The sequence below is a fragment of the Delphinapterus leucas genome, chromosome 19 (genome assembly GCF_059928025.1).
Source record: "Delphinapterus leucas isolate spDelLeu-1000000601 "Yukka" chromosome 19, BTC_Dleu_Yukka2, whole genome shotgun sequence".
Lineage (NCBI taxonomy): Eukaryota > Metazoa > Chordata > Mammalia > Artiodactyla > Monodontidae > Delphinapterus > Delphinapterus leucas.
Window position 1 is genome coordinate 45,283,357 of NC_143147.1, and position 15,913 is coordinate 45,299,269.

The following is a 15,913-nucleotide window of genomic DNA, read 5'->3' on the forward strand; positions in this document are numbered from 1 at the left end:
ATATAGCTTCCCCCTCTCCTCCAAAAATTCCTCAAGTAAATTTTCTGCTAGAAAAATCTTATGGTAGAAAAATGCACATTTTTTTTAGATATGACGATGGGAGTCGACTATAAACACTCTATAATTTATCAGTTAATAATTCTTAATTATAATTAATAAACTACAGATCTAATAAATTATATATAATTATAGACTTGAGAATGTAACAACTTTATCTTCACATTTTCAAAAGAAGCTGAGACTTCTTTCTGACTTCTAAACATAAATAATACCTACCTATACATCAGGGCCTTGCCCTTTTCATTCCCCAAAGCAAAATAACCACTTCTGGGAGAAAAATCCATAGTATAAACAAGAGAAATATTCTTCTTTTTAACAACTGGGAAGTTTGAAAATACTGTACAGGAAGGAAGGTGGACCTGCAGGAAATAATAAAAAGCTTTAAACTACAACAACTGGGAGCTCATCTTTCTTAAATTTTAGTCTTCATTCTGTCATTTTGCTAGAACAAAAAGTTCATTTTGATTGTAGCACACATCAAGTACAGTTCTCTTAATAAGGCAAAGTGTTCCAAAATTAAAATTTGATTCTCAATGTGCTATTAACTAAGAAGGAAGGGAAGGAAGAGAAGAAAGTGCTTTCTTGATGCTGCATTAAAATGCAGCATCTAGCATGGTGCCTGGGAGGGTCAAACGAAAGTGAATGAATAAAGTGAAAAGTCAATAGTAGAGCCCATTAATGCTCTAACTTAATAACCACAGTAAATGATACTAAAATTTAATCACAAGGAACAGATACTTCAAACATTATGAAGAGTTTGAATCCAAGACAAAGTCATATCATATCTTCCAATATCATCTAACTTCCCCTTTTTTCACTTTTATTTCTCAATTTTGTGGTATATTCTTTGCCTTTTGCAATCTCTCCTTGAGGAGGGCTAAACCATGAAAACCTAGTTCACCAAGTGAAACTGTGTTCTGATTGAGAAAGAGCCAAAAGCTCACCCCAAGGCCAGGTCTCTTTCTCCAGGAAAGTCTACTTGGGGGAAAACAGGCCCAAATCCAAGCTAGGCAAGACAAGTCCTCGTCCAATTTGTGGATAAATAAAACCCAAGCACGGAAGCCGTTACCTTAAGCAGACTAGGATTTTAACAAACTCTCATTTTCACACATTCTCTAGCTCTTCCAAGAAATACAGCACCTTAATACTCACATACAGAATTATCATTCAGTTATTAATCATGGTAGTCTATCATCCTTCACTTTTAGATGAGACTTTAAACCACCCAATCAAGGTGATTTTCATAGACAAGTACCAGGTAAAACCCACTGTTAGATACACCTGTCTATTACACTGGTTTCAGTCAGTCACTAGGCCCTACTCCCCCAATAAATGCCTATTGACCATTTTTTGTCAAGAAAGTAAAGTTTACAGTGAATCTCCAAGCCATTTTCAATTATTTTCAACTTCTCTGGGAAGCAGGCTCTGCCTGCACAGCCTGGCATCATGCAAAGGCACTAGAAGTGGTCTTGACCCATTAAAGCTAAGAAGTTCACAAAAGTTGGGGCACAAGACACAAAGCAATTTTTTAAAGTTCATTTTTACCAGAAGGTAGCTGTGTAATTTTCTAGCTAAATAAACAGAACAATTCTGTTACCAAAATGATCAGAAATACTACAGTAAATACAAACACAAAGTTTATGATGTAAATGGAGTCTCTTTAGATGTGGTGCCTTGTGCAACAAATAACCTACACAACCGTACACAGCGGCCATGGTTTCACACGACAAGCTGATGTGTTCTTCCTGATGGAGGATAAATACCAACTTACGGGCAATTTAATTTTTTTTTTTTTTTTGCAGTACGCGGGCCTCTCACTGTTGTGTGGCCTCTCCCGTTGCGGAGCACAGGCTCCGGACGCGCAGGCTCAGCGGCTATGGCTGACGGGTCCAGCCGCCCCGCGGCATGTGGGATCTTCCCGGACCGGGGCACGAACCTGCGTCCCCTGCATCGGCAGGCGGACTCTCAGCCACGGCGCCACCAGGGAAGCCCTGGACAATTTAATTTTAAATTTTATCTCCCCTACTGACTTGGATATCAGGGGCAAAAAACATGTTTATGCCCTCCTAAAAGACTCAACTGTAACTATTCCCCAGTGTTTTTAGTACATCTTCCCTCAGACCAATGACCCCCACCTGGTTAGAACTCAGCTGTGCTCTAACCTCTCTTTATGACCCCCGTATTAAAAGTTGTAATTGAACTAATAAGAAAAAGTCCCATAAAAACCCAACTGCTGGGCTTCCCTGGTGGCGCAGTGGTTGAGAGTCCGCCTGCCGATGCGAGGGACACGGGTTCGTGCCCCGGTCCGGGAAGATCCCACATCCCGCGGGGCGGCTGGGCCCGTGAGCCTGCGCATCCGGAGCCTGTGCTCCGCAACAGGAGAGCCACAACAGTGAGAGGCACGCGTACCACCAAAAAAAAAAAAAAAAAAACAACCCAACTTCTTTAATTCAGAAAGTTCCCTTTATCTCCAACGTAATTTCTGTATTACATTTAACGGTCCAGATACCAAAATTCAACAAATAAAAGGTCTCTCATCCTTAATTTAATGGATAAGGAGTTCCACAACTTCTACAACATCCAAGATTGTAGATGTAATAACGATTTAACTTCTGAGTCTCTGACTGGTGCAATGGCTTAGATTTATACTCACTGCTTTGTGCTGGAGTAACAGAACTCTTTGGATCATTATAAGAGACTGCATTTAATGACACTACCAATGTTTCACGGAGGCATTCTAAAGCTATGCCTGGCTTCTTTCCATGAGGTATTACGGTTGACTACCATTTAAAAAATGGGAGTTGGCTGTTACTAATGAATTCCTTGTGTGATTTTGCCACAATAAAAAAACCACAAATGCTGCCGTGATCACTGAAGCAAACTAGGCAGAACTAACTACTAGGTATCTTGCAGAATACATTATGTCAACAGAGATGGATCCCATGGTTTTCTAAAACAACTTACTACCATTAAAATGATAAAAGGTTAATATGTACTAGTCCACCACTACCATTACAGGAGCGGAGATTTTAAAGCTGACTTGAATTAGGATCCTCTCATTTATCAAATGATTCATTCAAGAGGCAATAAAACACAATGCTATATTTTCCAAACACTTTTTCCAGCAGAACTCTTTCTTCCCTCAAAGAAAATCTTATGCAGAATGCCAATACATACCACAAGTAATACTGAAGCTGCTCTATATAATACAGGGAGGAGCTTACCCTCCTACTTGCCCTACTTACCATCTGAAGTCCTATACACATTCTAGGGTTCTGAGGAGTTTGGTCAGAAAACCATTAAAATGTTAGAAAGAATATGGAATCTAGCATCACAGTTCACTGCCCTTTACTAGCTGTTGACTTGGGGTGAGCCAATCCTCTGAGGACTGTTATTTGGCTCAAAATATTTCTGTACAATTCTTTATAAATCTTTGTAAACTATACACTATTAAACAAAGCTGATGAAGTGTGTACGGTTTATTTGCTGAGTAAGCAAGATAAAAATAAGAATCTCTGTGAAGCGCTTATGGTATACACATAACAACAGCACAGTGTAATGCTGCCATTCAAAGTTCTATGCCATCTGTATACCTGGCCCACAGCAAGTAACTGTTGAATGAATGAAGAAATTGGTTCTGCCTGAAGGGTAGGAAACTTCACACAGATGCAGTGACATTTAAGCTGAACTCTGAGGTTGGGCAGAGAAGAGTCAACACTGGCCTGAGGCTGCTATCCTTAGAAAGGCCCGCTTGCAAGTGGCTCCTAGATGGCGTCTGGGCACTTGACTGGCATACAGGTCCCTACACACATGGGAAACTTTCCCTAAATGATAAGGACAGCTCACTATGCCTAAATGATTTGTCTCATGTGGTTTATGCTGAACACTTGCCTTTACTTCTGGGAGCCTTTACTTTGGGTACCTCCTAGGCAGAGGGTACCTACATGATCAACCCCCAATAAAAACCTTGGGCACTGAGTCTCTAATGAGCTTCTCTGGCAGAAAACACTTAACACATGTTGTCACAACTTGCTGTTGGAGGAATTAAATGTGTCCCATGTGACTTGCACTGGGAGAGGACTTGTATTAAATGCGTCCTATGTGACTTGCACTGGGAGAGGACTTGTATTAAACGTGTCCCATGTGACCTGCACTGGGAGAGGACTTGTATTAAATGCGTCCCATGTGTCTTGCACTGGGAGAGGACTTGTATTAAACGTGTCCTATGTGACTTGCACTAGGAGAGGACTCTTGGAAGCCTGTGCCTGTTTCTTCCAGGCTTCACCCCATGCACCTTTTCCTTTTGCTGATTTTGCTTTGTATCCTTTCCCCGTAATTATTCTTAGCCATGAGTTTGACCATATTCTGAGTCCTGTGAGTCCTTTTATTTACTATTCTATTCACCAAACCTGGGGGAAGTCCTGGGGATCCCTGGCACAGAGCTATCTTCACAAGTAACTATCCAGCTATTTAAATTGCAATCTTTGTATACAATTTAATTTCAAGCTCAATTTACTTTCAAAAATTAAGAATTGCCTCTACTCCATTATGACACCAGGCCTTAAAAAAGTAGATGAAGAAAGAAAACTAGGGATTTCCCCGGTGGCACAGTGGTTAAGAATCCGCCTGCCAATGCAGGGGACACAGGTTCGATCCCTGGCCCAGGAAGGTCCCACATGCCGTGGGGCAATTAAGCCCGTGCGCCACAACGTCTGAGGCTGAGCTCTAGAGCTCACGAGCCCCAACTACTGAGCCTGTGTACCATAACTACTGAAGCCCACGCACCTAGAGTCCGTGCTCCACAACGAGACGCCACCTCAATGAGAAGCCTGCGCACCACAACTAGAGAAAGACCGTGCACAGCAACGAAGACCCAATGCAGCCAAAAATAAATGAATGAATTAATTAATTAAAAAAAAAAACTATAGAGGAATGAAGTGTTTGCTTTAAACATATTCCTTCATGTATATGCCGAAAGAAACCTCTGAAAATGAAGGCTACCACTTAAGAAACGCTAGGAATGGACAGCACGGCTTTCCCAAAAGAACTGACATAATGCAAATTTGGTGGCTACTGTTAGTCATTTCTATAATAACACCCAAAAGCTACAATATAAGGAATTTCTACATCAAAAGAGGCTACTCTTTTTAAAATAATCCAACACTTTCCTATTATTTTTCCATGTTTTCAACTTTAAATTTTAAAATTATCAATGCTAAAAGGAAAGGGTAAAGAAATATTACCAATCTGACTGCTTCTTTCATTTTTTCTGAAGCAATTGCCAAGATCTCTGTAGTAGGATTGAAGGTCAGAGAAGTAACACCTGTAACCAAGTTCATTATAGCTTTTATTGGCTTTGGGTTTGCTTCTTGGAGACAAGAATCTTGATTGTATATGTTTACCACTCCACAATTAGAACTGCAAAGAGAAAAAGGAATACAACAGATTAAAAACAAGCAAAAGAGTTTTCACAACCTAAGTGAATAAAGATTTAACCCCCCAAACTGATATTTACAGGAATCGTATTGTGTTACACAGGGACCATGGGCTGGAGAGTTCATCCCAAGGCAAAAGCTAGACACAGTCTGTCAGTTCTACTGTAGTCTTACTGAACTCGTTAACTCTGGCAGCTTTTTAGTTACGAGCCTAGCTAGAAAATCCTACAAAGCGTAAAATCTTCATTATTCATTCCTTCAATAAATATTTACTGAATTTCAACTCTATGCCAGGCACTATTTAATCGCCTCGGATGCAAAGGTGAACAAAAGAGAGTAAGACTGCCACTCTCATGGTATTTATGGCCAACCTAACATCCTAATATGCGAATGAGAGCCGTCCTTCCCCTATCTAAATGGGTCTCCTCCTTTCCTTTTTTATTCTATTCTATTTATGAGAACTTCCAAAACAGTGCTGAACAACAGCTGTAACAGCAAGCATATTAATTTTTTGCTCTACCAGGAATATCTACAGTCAAGAGTTATGGAAATGATCATCCACTCCAAGTTAACTGAAACATTTACCAGCAATGAATTATACCCAATATTCATAAAAAGTAGATCTTAATGGCTTTAACAGAATCATCCACAGACAAGAACTTTCAGTAAACTTTTTTGCCCTCAGCGTTCAGACAACCTAATGTTATGGGCATCATTTATAAGGAATAAGAATAAGGTACTTGTAATTCATAGATACTTAATGCAAACTTAATTAGCAAATGCAACATCAACCTGAAAGATGCAAGAAATTAAGCCTCAAACTAACAAGGGCGACACACATGTGTTCCACTAAGTGTTCCCTCATTCCTATACTCATTCTCACTTAAACTTGCGGCCTACAGTGAACCAGGCACAGTGCATACACAAGACAAATTCAGTTCACATACAAGATTCCATAGCTTGAAATTATAGCCAACACACAAACAGTATGTTAGATTTAGTGCTTTAAAGTCTTCAAACTGCTTACATATACAGTTTCTGATATATATTTCATATACATTAAGAACGCCTTAATTTAAGGACAGCTAACTATATAGTCCATATTAACCACTCAGGAGAAACAATATATATCCTGGGTTTATATAATTTTGTTATGGACTGAACGTCTGTGTCCCACTAAAATTCTGATGTCGAAATCTTAATCCGAAACGTAATGGTATTAGGAGGTGAGCCTTTGGGCGGTAATTAGGTCATGAATGGGATTAGGGACTTTATACGATCTTTTTTTTTTTTTTCGGTACGCAGGCCTCTCACTGTTGTGGCCTCTGCCATTGCGGAGCACAGGCTCCAGGCGCGCAGGCTCAGCGGCCATGGCTCATGGGCCCAGCCGCTCCGCGGCATGTGGGATCTTCCCGTACCAGGGCACGAACCCGTGTCCCCTGCATCGGCAGGCGGACTCTCAACCACTGCGCCACCAGGGAAGCCCAGGGACTTTATAAAAGTGACCCCAGAGGCTCTCTCACTCTCTTTTCACCCTGTGGGGTCACAGCAAGAAGCCAGCCTATTGCAACCTGGGAAGAAGGCCCTCACCAAGGACCCAAGCATGCTGGCAACCTGATTTCAGACTTCCAGTCTCCAGAAATGTGAGAAATAAGCTTCTGTTGATTATAAGCTACCAGTCTATGGTACTTTGTTACAACAACCTGAGACAAAATTTATATTTTCCTTATTTATATATTTGACTTGGATCAAAATATCTATTCACTGTACTTATTTTATACTAAATCTCTTTTCTTGCTGAAAACTAATTTATGCCTAAATCCATCTTAATTAAAGATGAAAAGTTATAATCCATATACTCTCTTCTAAATATCAATTTTAGATCAAATCTTATCCTCGTGAACATCAGAGTACCCTTAAATATAGCCTATGTTGCTTAGATGTGTGGAACAAAAATGGTACAAGTTAATCATTTTGATATATGGAAACTTATAGTGGTATTTGTGCTAAAATATATTGATAACTGATTCTAATATGCTACTGAGAGTGGTTATTTATTGAATGATATCTATATAACCAGCAATATGCAAAGTGTCACAGGAACACAGAATATCAGAAGGAATTTAACCCCAGAAAAAATACACCTGCAAGAAATACCCAGAAATACAGGAGAACATAAGCTAAGCTCTTTACGTGATCTAGAACCTCAAAGAAGGGAAAAATCAATATGAGGTGAAGTTGCTCCAGTGAAGCTCTGTGGAAGAGGTAGGTAAGACGTGAGATGGAGAAGGGAAATATTAGGTTAAAAAAACAAACAAAGAACAACAACAACTAAAACCAGGTATCGTAAGTGGAAGAACAGGACCAAAGGGAGAAAGGAGCTCATCCCTGAAATCCAAACTAAAGAAACAGACATGACTGTTATCTTTCCACCCTCAACCACAGCTGATTGGACTAGAAGCAGGTTCTTGAATCAAGAAGCCAATCCATTAGCAGATCAGCAACCACGACGTACCCTGGTACACAAAAATCTTCCCCAACAGGAATGATGACAATTAACCACATCAACCTACCTCTAGTGTCTCTCTCATCTCATTTACCCCCATGGACCATCAGTGTCTTTAATTCCACTCACTTCTAACTGCTTGTGGAACAGCCCCGTGACACGCCTATCTCTGGCACGCCTCCCTCCTCCACCCTCATTCTATGGACAACTCCACTCTTCTGGCTGTCTTGGCCTGGAGCCTGATAATGTCACTGCTTCTCTCCCATCCCAATTTTCTAAGCAGTTATGACATATGTTACAAGCATTGTTTACCTATCTCCCTATTCCCATTCCCACCTTTACTACTTAATGCCTGGATTATTGCAATGACCTCAAGGCTCATTTACCTGCACCTCTATTCCCCTTCTAAAGGCTGTCATGCAAATTATCTACTTCAAACTCTAAAATTCAAATATCATCATGATTCTCCTCTGCTTAAAAACTCTTAATGGTTTCTCTTTCCACTTAATGTCCATATTCTTCGACACAGCATAGAAGACCTTTCTACAAGTTATCCCCTGACTGCTTACCTTTGTAGCCTAACCCCCCTTAAGAGTCATCCCATCCAGACTTCTCTCAGAACACAAACCTGAATTTTCTCATCCTTTCCACTACCTGCAATGCCTTTCTCTGAACCCCACCTGGCCCTCAAAATGGCCAGCTCAAGTGCCAATATCCCCCAAAACCTTTTCCAGACATTCAACAATAACAGCCTTCACCATTCCTAACATTCTTAAAATTAAAACACTGTATCTCAACTGCAGCCCTTAAGACGTCTCACCTTGTAAACAGAGATACATGTATGCATGTCCTCACATAAGATCGAAAACTATGAGAAGGTGGTGATGCATAGTTCCATCTCACAATCTCCAGCTCAATGCTCAATAAATGTTTTCATCAATGAGGAAACTGAAGCAAAAACGTATCCCTGAATAAAACAGGTTTTCCTTACATTATAAAGCATACATGTCCTGAACAATCTCTAGATGAAGCAAAATGAAACCCATTTTATATGTTCAATGAGAGCCCTAAAATTAAAGAACTATTAATTCCAGGCCCTAAATCGTAACAAATTTCATACTTTTCGATAGCCCTGAATTATTCAGTATTCTTTTAAAATAAAATCAAAAATACTTGGGGGTGGCAGTGTGGAAAGAACACAGAACTGGAAACTAGACAACATGAGTTCCAGATCCAGCTCTGCCAATAACTAGTCTGATGAGTAACAACACTTAAATTACCTAACTCATAGACCTCAGTTTCCTTATCAATAAAATGACTGGATTAGACGGGCACTACTCAGTATACCTTTCTGTGACTATGGAAATACTCTACAGCCGTGCTGCTCAACATGATAGCCACTAGACACATGTGGCTACTGAATACATAAAATGTGGCCAGTGTCGTCAAGGAACTAGATTTTTTTTAATTTTAATTAATTTAAAATTAAATAGCACATGTGGCTAGAAGTTACTGTGATGGACGTGCAGAATTAGACTAAGACACCAGCAAGAAATTAAAAACAGATATACAAACAAATGGAAAGATAACAGAAAAGGGACAATCACCATCAGAATAAACTAATACTGAAAATATCTTAGAAAGAGAAACTTTTTGTTAGCTTTAAGTTACAAAAGACTAGTTTCCACACTCTCCCAATCCAGGTAGATTACTGAAATCACAAAAATCCTGAAGCAAAGTTTTAAGCTAAGGGTTTAAAACACAGGTTTCAGTAGGAAAAATAGCAATCTAAGGTATATTTAGACATTTTAAAGGATAAAAGATAAAGCTATATAAAAGCTGAAGCACACAATGTTTGAAGCTGATTTTCCAAAGGGATTATATACATGGCACAAAAGGATTCATTCTAAAGACAAACTGGACTAAATGTTCTTTACTTCTTGTAAGACTCCTTAATTTGCAAAACTCCTAGTGATTGTACCATTTTATATTTAAACACATCAACACACAGAGATGTACCTTTAAAAAGGCAGTAGAACTCAACCATAAAAAACAATGAAATGTTGCCATTTGCAACAACATGGATGGACTTGAAGGACATTAAGCTAAATGACATAAGTCAGAGAAAGACAAATACTGTATGACACTTATATGTGGAATCTAAAAAATATAACAAACTCGTAAATGTAACAAAAAAGAAACAGACACAGATATAGAGAACAAACTAGTGGTTACCAGTGGGGTGAGGGAAGCGAGTAGGGGCAATATAGGGGTAGGGGTCTAAGAGGTACAAACTATTATGTATAAAATAAGCTACAAGAATATATTGTACAACACAGGAAATATAGCCGATATTCTAATAACTATAAATGGAGTATAAACTTTAAAACTGTGAATCACTATACTGTACATTTGTAACTTACACAATATTGCACATCAACTATACCTCAATAAAATAAAACAGTCCTGACAAAACTATAATTCAAAAAGATACATGCACCCCTATGCTATGAGCAGCTCTATGTACAATAACCAAGACACAGAAGCAACCTAAATGTCCGTCGACAGATGAATGGATACGGTATATATTTATATTCAATGAATATACTCAGCCATAAAAAAGAATAAAATAATGCCATTTGCAGCAACATGGATGGACCCAGAGATTATCATATTAAGTAAGTCAGAAAGAGAAAGACAAATACAGTATTATATCACTTATATACGTGGAATCTAAAATACGACACAAATGAACATATCTACAAAACAGAAACAGACTCACAGACATAGAGAACAGACCTGTGGTTGGGGGTGGTGGGGAGGGGTGGGAGTGTGGGATTAGCAGAGGCAAACTATTAGATATAGGATGGATAAACAACAAGGTCCTACTGCATAGCAAAGGGAGCTATAGTAAATATCCTGGGATAAACCATAATGGAAAAGAATATGAAAAAGAATATATATGTATAACTGAGTCACTTTACTGTACAGCAGAAATTAACACACCATTGTAGATCAACTGTACTTCAATAACATTTTTAAAAAGAAAACAAACAAAAATTTTAAAGGTTAAAAGCTCCGGCTCTGGAGCCAGACTATTTGTAATCTTGGGTCTTCCACTTACTGTCTGACCCTAACCAAGTTACTTAACTCACAGTGCCTCAGCTTCCCCACCCGTAAAGCAGGGATCATAGTACCAATATCATGGAGCAGGAAATGAGAATTAAGTTAGATTATATATGAAAAAATATCTATATATATATTTGTATACACACATACATACGTAGCTTATATATATATACACACACACACAAAATACACATATACAGCTATATATGAAAAACAGTGCTTGGCAGATACTAAGTGCTGAAAAATTTTGCTATTAATATTATAAATCTTTTTATTGTAATTATTATTCAGAGCACAGTTTAAGACTATTTAGATGGAAACTAGTAAAAAGACAATCTTAATTTGTGTATTTTTAAGAAGGTAATGAAGACTAAAGTCAACAAGTATCTAACCACCTGATAGAACTTTGATGAGAAAATATAAAAACAGGTATTTTTATGGCTTTGACCAACAGTTCTCAAAATACAAAGAGCCCAAAGTGGTTTCTCGGTTGCACACCCCCAGCCAAGGCAGGCGCCCAAGCCAGCGATGTTCCATGACTGCAGCACAACATGCTCCTGACTGCTTCACTGTAAAGCAGAGAAAATAAAGCAACAGCAACAAGATACAGGGGCTTCTCCAAGTCACCTTATGGGGCCACCTGAATTTAGTGAGCTATCTTCTGAAGTCTATGTATTCAAAGAGCTGTCACGTGCAAAGGAGAGAATATGCCAGGTCTCAACTTCCCATTCTTCAATATACAGTGCTTTGTAATACATAGCCAGCATTCAAATATTTCTTTTTCTTTTTTTTTTTTTACTGACTGACTTCTAGACTAGATACGAAGTCACAAAACACACTACTGCACATACAGAAGATGCATATACAGAAGGTACAACTTAACTAAGATTCTACCCAGTAGAGCGAGAAGGGCACTGCACCTGGAAAAGTAAGACTGCAGGCTTCAAGACCCCTCCTTATCAATGATTTCAGTTGTGTCTTAGAGAACGCTTCAGGGCATCAGCGCCCCCCCGCCCCGACCTGTAAGGAAGGGTTAGTCCCTAATGATTTCCCAAGTATGTCCTAACACTGATGTACAAATTAATGTGAAAACTTTCTAAAAATATGCAGCAATCCTTAATGTTAACCAAAGCCATAAAAAAAAGATACTGTAAACTAACAGACCTCTCTATTTACAACATTCTTAGTTTCCCTATTTCCCTATCAGAGCAAAGCTGTAAATCAAAAGCATCCACTTTATGCCAGGACACTGAGAAGAGTTAACAGACACTATCAGACAAATTTTGAGATCAAGGGAGGAGTTAATTCCCAGCAGCAAAGTCCAGGATAGAGAAATTTCACACCAGTACATGGAGAGGGGTAAGAGAGGGAGGTGGGAGGAAGGGAAGGAGCAGCCAGCCAACCAGTCAAGTGAGTTCAGTTTCTCCTACCTCTGCCCTGATTCCACCACCAACTCTTCCCCGCCTGTCTAATAACATGGGAAATTCCTCTAACAAGGTAAGGCCTTTCTTTCCAGGTTTAACAATAAAAACCTAATAATGGTCTTTGACCAAGCACATCAGAATTCAATTACACTGAAAGGCAATTAAAATCAAATGAGTTTAAACAACTAATACTAGATTCTTTCCTCTTTGGGCCCTTCAAAGGCGATTAATAAAAAGTGATACAAAAAAGAGAGGCAAGGACTAGAAAAAGATTAACTTCACAGATTTGAGTGAAGGTTATGTTTGTGCAGTTATTCTTTCCCACATAAAGGCAAAAGCAGGTCTGCTTAAAATTATCTATAATTAATTTAAATACCAGTCTTCATTGTAAAGGAGCTTTAGTCTCAGAAGACCTGCTAATCATGCACTGCTGCCATAGTGCACAGCTCTAGCAACGCTGGGCTCAGGCTGCCCTACTGCCTATGCAGACCCACGTGACGTTAGCCTGGCCTCCAAGCTCCACAGCCTGCTTCCACTTTCCTTTCTTCCCAGGCCCCAAGGTAGCTGCTGACCAATTTCCAAATGGTGGTAGGGATATTTATAAGCAGTTTCCCCAATTTTAACCTTTGAAGGAGTGAAATGAAGAAAAAGTGGTGAGTATGCTATAACAGCAAGACCCACTGGACCTCCCACCAAGGGAGAATTTGAAATCTCTTTATGGAGCAATTGTGTTTAGTCTAAGAAAGTCATAAAGATTGACTTCTGGAAGTTCTAAAATTACAGGTGCTGATTAGTGATTTGGTAGGTAAAATCGTTTAGAATTACAGGTAAGTATCCAATACCCCCTCCTCCCACCCTGCATCTTTAAAATCAAGTAGGACAATAAAGCCATCTTTTCCCCAGTGTAATAACCATTTTTTTCAGCAGTGACACAATAACATGTTCTAGTTCATATTTTCAAAGTCTCTAAAATACTAACAACAGTGTTCCCAAAAAACATGTTTTTGGTTTATACCACCTAGCTAGCTAAAGGCAAAAATGCTTTAAGTATCTTTAAGACTTAAACAAATATTTCAAACATAAGAAAACATACCATAACATAAGGTAGTCCAGTATCTTCATTGCTAAAGAGCTGAAAAACTGCCATTAGTATTATTAAACACAAATATTAACAAATATTATTAAGACAATAAAATGTAAGACCTGGGTTTATTAATTTCATATTACTAGTTTATAAACAGAACTACTAGGCACCATTCAGTATACTCAATTCTTTTTTCTTTTTCTTTCTTTTTATAAATTTATTTATTTTATTTTTGGCTACGTTGGGTCTTCGTTGCTGCACACGGGCTTTCTCTGGTTGCAGCAAGTGGGGGCTACTCTTCGTTGTGGTGCGTGGGCTTCTCTTTGCGGTGACTTCTCTTGTTGAGGAGCAGGGGCTCTAGGCGCTTCAGTAGTTGTGGGTCGTGGACTCTAGAGTGCAGGCTCAGTAGTTGTGGCGCACGGGCTTAGTTGCTCCATGGCATGTGGATCTTCCCGGACCAGGAGCTTGAACCCATATCCCCTGCATTGGCTGGCGGATTCTTAACCACTGCGCCACCAGGGAAGCCCCTCAATTCTTTAATATTTTCTCATTAGCAAAAGGTGATTAAAGGTTACCAGAACCTCAGTTTACTTACCCACAAGCCACATACTGTCCATTCCTAGATGTGGCAATGCTTAATCCATATAAACTGCCTTCATCAACAAATCTGTTAAGGCACTTCCTAGAGTTCACATCCCAAACATAAACGTCTCCATCCCCTGAATGAAACAGCCAAAAAACGGGTTTGGTTAATTTTGTTTTAAACTTGAAAGGCAAGTGAACTGACTATTCTTAGTCCCTCTTTAATAGTACAAGATACTACAAATAAAGACCTACTATATACTATAATTGTCCTAGGTCTAGAAGACTGGTCTAAAAATGTTTCTTGTATACATTTTCATATATAGAAAACTACATCCTCATTAGTCATTAATAAACAATACCTTTAGGTTTAGAGTGAAAATCACAAACTCTTGGCTTGAGTTGAACTTTCAGAAAAAGTTTCTACATTTCACTCAGATAAATTATTGGCGCAAAATTTGAAAAAACAAAAAACCCACCAGCAAAGGTTCTCCAACATCTATCAAGAGGTATCAGAGTAACTAACATGTGAGGCTAGGTGATTTAGATACCAAACTGAGGATGAAGCTGACGACAGAGGAGGAAATGAAGAATGAACTGCTCCAGACCAAAAGGAATTTATGATTTAATTAAGGAGGCATGGATAATTTACTGTAATAAGCACAAATAGTTTAGAGAAGGGAGAGTGTGTGGAAGATAAAGGATATTAAATCTGATGAGAACACAAATATTTTCATGATAGAAATGGCCATCTAATTGCCAAAATCAGTCCTCTTTTTTCTCTCTCCTATACACTCAATATTGATGATCACCCCCTTCCTCACACCCATTATAGATGTGTATAATGACCCTATACCCATCTCAAAGGTGGCTCCTCACTCATGTATTTCATCTTTCTTTTATGTGGATATTGCTCTAACGTTCACCCTTCTATACTATTATCCTTCCAATGAGAATTCAATGAATCTCACTGTTTCAACTGTTTCATTAAGAAACAAAATTTCCCAGGCTGGCATAAGGGTTTAGGTTAGGTAGAAGTAAAATATGTATTTAGAAAAAATTTAATAGGCTCAAATTTTAAAAACTTATGTCTGTCTGTAGCATAATGGTACGATAAAGGAAGGGGTTTAAAGATCAGCCTAGCTAGCAACAGACTAAAATGGGGACAGAAGGGATCAAGGGCAGGAAGACCATCTAGAAAGCAAGTGTATTAGATGGTCATAAGTTGATGTTGACTTAAGAAGCAATAATTAATCCAAGAGAAAACAAAAAGAAAAAACTGGTTCAGCTAAAAAGGTAAAAGGTAAATTCTTTCTTCAACACTCCTTCTATCAAAATATTCTTTATACATATAAAACAATAAATATGAACAATATGATGCCAATCACATAAATCACTCCTTACAGAAGAAGGAAAGGAGGAAGGGGAGGGGGGAGAACACCAATCAAAATATAGGTAACCCCTAACTTACCAAGGCTCAACTTTTGATTACTCCTTCTCTGATTTTAGGACCTTTCTTCTTATGGTAAATTAGACCTCCATGGTACTAACCTAATTTGTAAATATTTAACATCTATATCCAATTCATATAACCAAATCTCAGTATCTGTGCTGACCCTTCAACTCTTCTCCCCAACTCTGACTCTCCCAGGATCCAAGGGCCATTTCATTAGGAACATTATTTCTCTGAACC

General features: G+C 38.7%; 1 protein-coding gene across 3 annotated transcripts in view; it reads right to left on the reverse strand.

Annotated features, from left to right (window-relative positions):
- The window catches only part of UTP18 (UTP18 small subunit processome component), a 39,551-nt gene that overhangs the window by 2,450 nt on the left and 21,188 nt on the right, over window positions 1–15,913 (reverse strand). For 2 of the 3 annotated variants that reach the window (XM_022558215.3, XM_022558214.3), the window contains exons 10-11: window positions 14,234–14,357; window positions 5,304–5,478 (exon numbers count right to left, since the gene is read on the reverse strand). In XM_022558215.3, the coding sequence (XP_022413923.1) occupies window positions 5,304–5,478; window positions 14,234–14,357 (299 nt within the window). Of the gene's footprint in view, window positions 1–276; window positions 420–5,303; window positions 5,479–14,233; window positions 14,358–15,913 lie in introns of all 3 variants that reach the window. The other variant, XM_022558211.3, reaches the window with a different exon arrangement.